This window comes from Gadus morhua, chromosome 1, assembly GCF_902167405.1.
Source record: "Gadus morhua chromosome 1, gadMor3.0, whole genome shotgun sequence".
Classification (NCBI taxonomy): Eukaryota; Metazoa; Chordata; class Actinopteri; order Gadiformes; family Gadidae; genus Gadus; species Gadus morhua.
Genome location: NC_044048.1, coordinates 17277659 through 17287796, shown reverse-complemented (window position 1 = coordinate 17287796; position 10138 = coordinate 17277659). Strand labels below are relative to the sequence as shown.

General features: G+C 47.4%; 1 protein-coding gene across 1 annotated transcript in view; it reads left to right on the top strand.

Moving 5' to 3' along the window:
- The first annotated feature begins 1346 nt into the window (after positions 1–1346).
- slc6a1a (solute carrier family 6 member 1a) overlaps positions 1347–10138 on the top strand; it is a 9913-nt gene continuing 1121 nt past the window's right edge. The window contains exons 1-15 of the mRNA XM_030356965.1: positions 1347–1772; positions 2943–3333; positions 3501–3632; positions 3764–3864; positions 4004–4113; positions 4423–4555; positions 5528–5662; positions 5743–5846; positions 6386–6510; positions 6678–6790; positions 7398–7529; positions 7744–7846; positions 8239–8339; positions 8474–8641; positions 8812–10138. The exon at positions 8812–10138 is cut by the window's right edge and continues 1121 nt beyond it. Of these exons, the coding sequence (XP_030212825.1) occupies positions 3105–3333; positions 3501–3632; positions 3764–3864; positions 4004–4113; positions 4423–4555; positions 5528–5662; positions 5743–5846; positions 6386–6510; positions 6678–6790; positions 7398–7529; positions 7744–7846; positions 8239–8339; positions 8474–8641; positions 8812–9324 (2199 nt within the window). The 5' untranslated portion in view covers positions 1347–1772; positions 2943–3104 and the 3' untranslated portion in view covers positions 9325–10138. The remainder of the gene's footprint in view (positions 1773–2942; positions 3334–3500; positions 3633–3763; positions 3865–4003; positions 4114–4422; positions 4556–5527; positions 5663–5742; positions 5847–6385; positions 6511–6677; positions 6791–7397; positions 7530–7743; positions 7847–8238; positions 8340–8473; positions 8642–8811) is intronic.

Here is a 10138-nt window from a genome sequence, read left to right as displayed (position 1 = left end):
CACACACACACACGCACACACACATGTCCTGAGGGACAAACACACAGATGGGATTTTAAATGCTACATTTGGTGTGGTATCGTTTAATGGTCTAGTTCACCCATCGTTGGTTCACCATCTGGTGCACTGCGAGCAGCACTAGCAGTGTGTGAACATTTACACTTTAGTGAGCTCTGCTGTTTTCATCCCTCTGATTAGCCTATCACAGCACCACCAGCTCTGTGCTCTTCATCGCTCATGCACCCGCTCACTGAATAATATAGCGGGTGTAGTCGGCATGCAACAGGTATACATGTTGAACACAGGGAATACAAAGAACAAATCATCTTTTGAGTTGAATTTCAGTTCTCAGATAATATGTTTTAAAGAAAAATGGTGATAATGTGTATAGTCATGCTGATAGGTCCAATTCACATGGGAAAAAGTACAAATGCACATTGTGCTCTTCAACTTAAAAAGTCCCAGGCCAGCCAGGGACTATTATGCATTACAAAGCTGTATTGCCTCATCTGAAGGTCGGTTCAGGCCTTTTTAGGTAAGTAACACAGGCAAGACAACACTTACCCCTTTATCTCAAAACTTTAAAAAATAATTAGTCCTTGATAAAAAAAATGGTGTTTCATCTTGTCCTTGATTATTTTATGTTAGAAGAAATAATGAAAAAATAAGCGTGTTCAGGCTTTGACCACTTGTTTTCCTCTCGGATAGAAGTGTCCTTTCAAATCATTTTTCGTAAAAAAGAAAAAAGCTGAACCCGAACAGGATATTTTATCCTTCGTCACTACTAGTTAATATTCGACGACGCCTGGATGAAAACAGACAATCGGCAGTTGTTCCCTCCCTTGATGGACGGACTCATCTCTCGTCTCCCCACAAAGCAGCCACTGTCTGGAGGCTCCACACATGTTGGTCTGCAATTATTAACACAGCAGCTCTCCATATGTTTCCATCTTGCACAAGAACATTTCCTTTCATTCCGGGGGGAGTGTGGGGGGTCTTGGAGTTAGATCTGACCAGCACACGAGCAGCCTCATCCACTTCTCTGTATCATTTAAACGTGTGTCAAACACCCCAAAGTAAATATTCGATGATCCGGAATGTATCGGTTTCCATGCAGCCACCTGCAGCTTGCATGGTACATAAGGGTCATGCCAGAGGCCCCCATAGGGGCTATGTCTGTCCCATATCACCGTTGAAAAACTCATTTGTGATGTTTGATTAAAAAAAAACAATCAAAGAAAAGAAAAACACAACAAAAAAAATGATATAAACATATCAACGAGGACACGCTCAGATGCATTGTCAGTGCATGCCTACATAGACGAGGGGAGAAGGGGGGGGGGCGACTTTCAGATGACATTGGCGCTGTGAGTAGATGGGAGGTGAAGACTGGCGCTCTGCTAGACGCTTCTTGTGCGTGTGTTGATGCTGGAGACGCTCTAACGGCTGCTCCTCCCGTGTTGATTCAGCCCACCTCTTCAGCACCGGGCGCTGGACAGCTCCCCTTCTCCTTCTCACCGGTTGGTGTGTGTGTGCGCGTGTTGGGTTTTGTTTTCGTGCACGCGATCTCTCTTGAGGACACCTTTTTTGTTGAAAGCTTCGACCCGAGCCTTTTCTTTTTAATGGAAATAAAGTGTATGCGTGCTCCACGAAAAACGGGAAGTTTACAACTTCAAGAGGAATCTATATCCTACCGGATACCTCATTGCATCAGGACTCGGGGTGCCAGCGAGCGACACAGCCTCGGAGCCAGCAGAAAACACCGATTCATTGTGAGTAAAGCGAATATTGGTTTTGTACTCCCGTGTATGTGGGATCCATATAAATGAGTCCCAATGAGAGCTAGACGCATTTTATCGATTGCAAATAGGCCTGTATTTGATGATGGGGATTGACGTGCATCGGAAGCTGTTAGTTAGTTGAAGACATGCAGCGTCCGTACAAACTAGTCTTTACATCTATAGGCTTTAGCCAGTTGAACGCAGAATTGATTGTTGTCCGCGGTGCATTGGATGATGGTGCAAATGAGTCCACGCATATTTCTTTGTTAAATAGTGCGTTCGCTTCAAATGTTTTTGTCCGGAAAGAATATTATTGTACATTTGCATACGCTGATGGAGAAAGAGATGATTTAAGATCTGGAAAATGTGTCTCCGATAATGCGATTATGTTGTTTCAACACTGTCTGTGTTGAAGTCTTTATTTGTGTGTTTTAAATCGGTTGTTACTCATGGAAGCTGCAAGTGGCATGATGACAAGGTGTTTGCGTAAATCTCGAGGTCTATTTCGCATCATCTTGGACCGTCCTTCGCGCAATGTGTGTGTGTGTGTGTGTGTGTGTGTGTGTGTGTGTGTGTGTGTGTGTGTGTGTGTGTGTGTGTGTGTGTGTGTGTGTGTGTGTGTGTGTGTGTGTGTGTGTGTGGTGTGTGTGTGTGTGTGTGTGTGTGTGTGGTGTGTGTGTGTGTGTGTTTGGGTCTGTGTGTGCATGATATGAATGCAAAATTTAGTCAGAAAGTTTTTTTTTTCCTTCTTCATTGATGCTGGAAACGTCAGTGCTTCCACTGGCGGATCCACGGTTAATTGGCGCCTTTGCTTTGTTGAGCCTATCATGTGTGTTCTCCTCTGGCTGCTGCTCATATACACGCCATCCCTACAGTCTGCTTTATTTAGAGGGAATGAGGGTTATGATTGACTTCTGGATTTGATGACAAAAAAAGTATGCATACATATATGTAAACATAATATTATTATAAAAAATAAAAAAAACATTAGGGCTATTGCGTGGATTTGTCACACGCATAGTCTTTGGAAAATTGTGCACAAACATTTCGTTTTTGTATTAGCAAAAAACAATCTTTATTAGCAAAAGAACAATAAAAAAAACAATTTGACGAATGATTTCCTCCCGAGAAATCCACCAATCGCTCTGTGCACGGTTTCAGGTCGACGGCAACTGACGAGCCGCGTCTGCTGAGACTTCACCTCCTCCTCCGTCAACAATTTTGGTCCGAGGGGTTTGGTGTCAAACCGCGAAGCTGCTGTCTACGTGGACTGGTGCTGAAGCCTCCCGTCCTACTCCCAGGACCTTTGCCAAAGCCGGAGACATGGCGACGAACGGCACTAAAGCGGATGGACAAGTAACAGAACTTAACGAAGTGGCCACTAATGACAAACCCAAGTCGTTGGATTTGAAAACCGAGAAGCAGAAAAAGGATCTACCTGACAGGGAAACATGGGGAGGGAGATTTGATTTCCTCCTGTCGTGTGTCGGTTATGCAATTGGATTGGGCAACGTCTGGAGATTTCCCTATCTCTGTGGCAAAAATGGAGGAGGTAAACAATTTTTTTATTATGCCAATTTGTCAATGCAGCTTTTGATGATGTTTCTATTCTGCCCTGATACTCATTCATGAATCATCATATCCATATAACATGTCTGGCTATGCTTTCTTGGGCTATAGTGCATCTATGCTTAACGTACTCTACCTTCTCCCATCCAGGGGCCTTTCTCATCCCCTATTTTCTGACCCTGATATTTGCTGGGATGCCCTTGTTTCTGCTTGAAACCTCCCTGGGCCAATACACCTCCATTGGGGGTCTTGGTGTGTGGAAGCTGGCCCCTGTGTTTAAAGGTATACAGAAAACATAGAGGGGGGGGGAGGGGGGAGCTTTGATGCTCTTGCACTTTGAGGGCAAATGATATTTTAGCAATTTGTGGTGCGGTGTGCAAGGGTTAACTGAATCTATCGATGCTCTGTGACAGGTGTTGGGCTCGCAGCAGCTGTCCTGTCCTTCTGGCTCAACATATATTACATTGTCATAATTTCTTGGGCCATTTACTACCTGTACAACTCCTTCACCTCTGTAAGTATCCTGCAGCCTTCCCATGACTTAGACTTAAACAGTGGCTTCAGTCCCTCTTCGAAGCATCCCATTGGTCCTTATCCCGACCTCAATCTCCTCACAACAAAGAAACCTACAATTTTTTTATTTTCTCTTCCAGGATCTTCCATGGAGCTCATGTGGCAACTCATGGAACACAGACAAATGTTATTCAAACTACAGCATCGTAGACACCACCAACCTCACCAGTTCCGTGCTGGAGTTCTGGGAGTAAGAGATTTACTAGTTCACTCCAGCAGGCATTTTGTTCTGCATTTGGTCTGCCGTGCAGCAGCCCACATAACCGAGATGTGTAAAACGTCTCTATCTCCAGCACAGATTCCTGCATTGTGTGTGCACGTGCATGCATGGCTGCGTGCGTGCGAGCAAGTGAGCCTGTGCTTGTGTGCGTGCGCGAGCCTGCGCGCGAGTGAGCAATTGTGTGTGTGTGTGTGTTTGTGTGTGTGTGTGTGTGTGTGTGTGTGTGTGTGTGTGTGTGTGTGGATAATAGACCCATTGTTGCCGGCTGTGGTCTTACAGGCGCAACATGCACCAGATGACGGACGGCTTGGAGAAACCAGGAACAATCCGGCTGCCGCTGGCGATAACGCTGGCCATCGCCTGGGTGCTGGTGTACTTCTGCATCTGGAAAGGTGTTGGCTGGACAGGAAAGGTACGAGATGATGAAACAAAACCACGGGCTCAGCGCACAAATGGACCCCTGAGGGTTTGTTCCCCAGCAGGCTGGCAGTGTAGGGGCCGGGACGCAATGAGGATCACGCTCATATGAGCGCATTCATCATTTAGATGAGCATTACTATTGTCAAATGGATCCTTTTTTTCCCCCTTTTAAACACGAGACATCCAACTCGCGTGTTTGCTAATCCTATTGCTACACACGGTTCGCTCTCCGCTAATTCAAATTGTCCCCCCGACACCACTGTTCATCGACGTTGTGTGGTTGTGTGTGTGCCTGTGCGTGTGTGTGTGTGTGGGTGTGTGTGTGCCTGTGTGTGTGTGTGGGTGTGTGTGTGCCTGTGTGTGTGTGTGTGTGTGTGTATGTGGATGTCTCTGTGTGTGGATGTGGTGATAGGGGAACACAATTCAGTTTGGCTCATTCCCTTCCCCTATCACCACATCCCAACCTCCACACACACACACACACACACACAAACACACACACACACACACACACACACACACACACACACACACACACACACACACACACACACACACACACACACACACACACACACACACACACACACACACATACACAGTAATTGTGTAACGTTTACCAAGTCAAATGTGTCACGTGAGGGTGGCAAATAAAATTTGTTCTGGGAGACAAATATCCCATTCCCCCCACAGACGCCTCACAGGGCACACAGCGATCAAAACGGTCGCTACAGGGAATGTAATCAGGTTGAAGCTGTAATCATTTCTACAACCGAACCACTCTGTCTCTGTCAAACGTTTCACCTGACACTGCAACCCTTGTCTTTGTTTCTATGGTAAATAACCACATTGTCTAGGTAAGCATGACACACCGTCACTGATCTTACAACCACAGCATTGGATTCACGGTTCTAATGTGCCTGCTAATAATTATTAAACGACACCTGTTTTCTCTTTCTTGCAGGTGGTCTACTTCTCAGCCACCTACCCTTACTTCATGCTGTTCATTCTCTTCATCCGTGGGGTGACTCTGCCCGGGGCCAAAGAAGGAATCATGTTCTACATCACCCCCGACTTCAACAAACTGAAGGAATCAGAGGTGAGGCCGTACACTGAGCTGCGTCACGTTGGTCTGCTGGTTCCCTTCGCAGGAGGACCAACGACTGTGTCTGTTGACAGGTATGGCTGGACGCTGCCACGCAGATCTTCTTCTCCTACGGATTGGGCCTGGGGTCGCTGATAGCGCTGGGCAGCTACAATCCCTTCAAGAACAACGTGTACCGGTAAGAAGGGAAGAAGAACAGAGAGGGATGTTAACAGTGATATAATAACATCACAGAGAGACAAAAGCATGCTAGAGAGTATATCAGTGTATCAGGAACGATCGACTGTCTGATAAGATAAAAGTGCCCAGCACTCTTATGGGTCCTTAGGAGAAGACCATTATCAAATTGACCAAGCGTTGCCAGCAAGTGAAACATAATTACCCTCATGAGGAGTATGCTTGTTTCCAGTACACTGCAGCACGGCTAAATGGGGAAACAGGCCGTCTGTCCCCGCAGCGCCACACTGTATGTTGGAATAATTCGCAAAAAAGAATAGTGACGTTGATGTTGTTTTGCCAAATCATATTGCAAAGCAAACATATTTACGCACAAGTGTGCTGCTATCCCCCCCCCCACCCACCCCCCAGTTATTGAAAAAACCCAAACAAGATGTCACCATTTCAAGGGAAGGAAGAAAACCCAAAAGAAAATAAGAGATGTACAATCATGTACTTAAACCTTTGACAACAGACATGTTTCACGTTGACTCTCCCCAGAGACTCCATCATCGTGTGCTTCATCAACTCGTGTACCAGCATGTTTGCCGGCCTCGTCATCTTCTCCATCGTGGGCTTCATGTCTCACGTGACTAAGAAGTCCATCGCCGAATTGGCAGCTTCAGGTGACAGAGACCCGGCCGCCTTCCTCACAAATTCTTCACTTCACCTCAACAAAAACTGCCAATCTGTCGCAATCCTGCATGGGGATGTCTCCCACCTATCTCCCGCTACCTGAGACGAATGCCTACCTCTCGTACTAAAGCTTAATCTCCCCCCCTTGGTGATCCAGGTCCGGGCTTAGCTTTCCTGGCCTACCCAGAGGCTGTCACCCAGCTGCCGGTGTCTCCTCTGTGGGCCATACTGTTCTTCTCCATGCTGCTCATGCTGGGGATAGACAGCCAGGTAAGACGCTCGGAGACAGGGAGCGTGAGGCCTGACCTGGTTATGTGCGTGCAGGGGCATGTCAGACCTGCCTCCCTAACCCCCACTCTCGGCGTCTGCTGTATGATAAGCATGCGGTTGTCTCCTTGGGGACAGATATAGCTGCACTTTGACATTGGCCGTCAAGTGCTGTTTGATGCAAGCGCGCCACCTCCGTCTGGCCGTCTGTGCTCTTCAGTCGCCCCCCCGTGGCCTCGTTTCTTTTGTATCATATTTAGAAAACTGAAAGCAAGAACTCAGAAATGTTTTGCTAAATGCAGACTCACACCAGATGCTGTGTGTCTATAAGCAGGTACAACCCATCGGGATGATAAGTGATACCGTGCCACAGTAACAGCTCTGTTGCATCACAGGGATAGATGTTCTTGTTGTGGCTCTGCAATTGTAAGCATTTTGCTTCAAGACGAAAATTTTCCAGAGTAACTATGCAAAGACTTCGTAATAAAGCTCTGTTGTATGGAGTGCTGCTAAGTATGCTTACTCCTTGAGCTCCTTGCATCCAATGAAAGCTCTTCCAGAGTCTGTATCAGAGAACTCACACTTGTTTGACGGGGGATTCAACTTGCAGTTCTGCACCGTGGAGGGCTTCATCACCGCCCTGGTGGACGAGTTCCCTCGGCAGCTCCGGGGCAGGCGGGAGCTGTTCATCGCCGCTGTCTGCTTCGTGTCCTATCTCATTGGTCTGTCCAACATCACACAGGTACGCATTCGACTCAGCACCGCCTTCAGCATCGCTCACATTGCCAATGTGTCAAATATTATACGGATGGTAATTGACTTTGCAGACCATTTAAAATCCAATATGGTTATTAAGAGAGGATGTACTGTGAGGTAACCCCTTTAGTGTTTGGTGATTTATGGAGGTAATAATGGATGATAGTAAATCATTGCAAATCATTGTTGTTATTCTCCAGGGTGGCATCTACGTGTTCAAACTCTTTGACTACTACTCGGCCAGTGGGATGTGTCTGCTGTTCCTGGTCTTCTTCGAATGCATCTCCATATCCTGGTTCTACGGTGCGTACCACAGCCGAGTAGAGGGCCCACACCCGTTAGGAAATAGAAGATATGACTGAAAAATGCAGCAGCTAAAAACCACAGTGGCAAAAAACCAAGGTCAAATGGTAGCATAACCGTCTTCACACCCCCAATCCTTTCCCCACCACATCTACACATGCACACACACACACACACACACACACACACACACACACACACACACACACACACACACACACACACACACACACACACACACACACACACACACACACACACACACACAGCCTGACAAGACGCCCGGCTCCAAGGACACCAGCCCTACTTCATTCGCCCTGTAACCATGCATGAAAAACCAGCGGCAAATTGAAATAAATTGGATCTGAATTTCCATTCATGTGTCCCCGCAGGTGTGAACAAGTTCTATGACAACATCGAGGAGATGATTGGCTACAGGCCGTGCATCTGGTGGAAGCTGTGCTGGGTGGTCTTCACCCCCATGATCGTGGGCGTAAGTCTACCGCAGTTGCAGCGTGTCTGCAATACGTTATGAAAAATTTAAAAAAACAATCAATTCAATCGATATTATGTGCTGCCGGCCGGTGTTGAGCGGATGCGTGAACTGTTGTTCCCGTGTGCCCCCAGGGAGTGTTCCTTTTCAGTGCTTTCCAGATGGTTCCTCTGAAGATGGGCGACTATGTGTTCCCGGCTTGGGGCCAGGGGGTGGGCTGGCTCATGGCACTGTCCTCCATGGTGCTCATACCTGGGTACATGGTGTACATGTATTTCGGACTGAAGGGGACCTTCAGAGAGGTGAGGAGGAGCAGAGAACCGTTGGCAGTCTGTGTCACGAAGGATGGAGTTGTCTGATCAAGTCCAACTAGATTTGCAATCTGCGGCCAAATGTTTCACGTTTTTGCATCTAGTTGTGTTGACTCCTTTGTCGCTCGCGTTGTAATGCTGAGGTTGTGTTTCTGTTCCAGCGCATTGGGATAATGTTCCAGCCCCCCGCGGTGACCCGGAGGCCTCTGGAGAACGGACCCGAGCAGCAGGCAGAGACCACCGTGGCTACCCTCGCTAGCCCCAGCAACGCACCTCCCACTAACCCCACTAGCCCCAGCAGCCCAGCTCCAGCCATCGTTGCTAGCCCCACGGCTGCGGCTAGCCCAGCTCCCCCAGCTCCCCCTGTAGCTGCTGCTGCTGCTCCCACTGTTGCTGCTGCTGCTCCCACTGTTGCTGCTGCTGCTGCTGCTGCTGCCACTAGCCCAGCTGCAGCCACGGCCACCAGCCCCGTGAACCCAGTCCCCAGCCAAACAACCACCACCACCACCACCACCACCCCCATCGTCACCACCGCCGCGCCAGCCGTCCCCGCCTCTGCGACCAGTCCAACCATCCCACCCCCAAACCCCACAAGCCCCCTGGAGCCGGCCAAACCGCCCCCCAACCCGGCCAGTCCGACCCCTAATTTGACCAGCCCAGAGGCCAATGTGTAGATATGGACGGATTCCCTCATGGAGAGTGTAGACAAAATGGAACATTGCAAATGACTTCCAAGATTATAATTGATTCACCTACCTCCAGGGGCAATATGTGATCCAAACAGATTTTCCAAAAACCATGTTTAATTTTTCAGCATTTGTAAAAAACTAAACAAAAAAAACGACAAGCCAATGATGTATTGTTGGTTGTGGCTCTGAGAACAAAAGACTGTTAGTGTCGACTTATCCCTCTACCATAAATCTGAAAGTCAAATGTAGACATACTGTGTAATACTGTGAGTCAAGAAAAAAAAAACTGATCTAGAATAGCAATTTGTTGAATATGTCCATGAATCCAGTGAATCCAGTGTGAATATTTAGTAGATGAAGTAGTGAACCAAACTGACAACAAAAGGAGAAAGTGCACGAGATGTGGGGGGTGGGGAGGGGGGAGGGGGGGTAGATTCTAAATGTGAACGTTTTGAAGAAACCTCTTCACAGTCGATTTTACGGTTCCCGGCGTTGCACTCTGTGGGGTGAGCTACCGGCCACATTGGGGAGAGGCGATCCATAGGTAAGCACAAGGCCAACAAGAAGTTCATGTTTATGGAGCCTGGAGGAATCCAGTATGTGTTGCAAAAGAATTTGTGTGTGAGAGAGACTGTTATTTTTCATTCTTTTTTTGAGTAAAAAAAAAAACAACGAAAAACTTTTATGTGATTGAAACATTTTTAGAATTATTTTTAGGATCTTTTCTACTATAGCGTGTTGTAATGGAGGACCAAAATCTGAGGCAGACTAAAGCAAAAACTATGCCATGTAGTGTTTG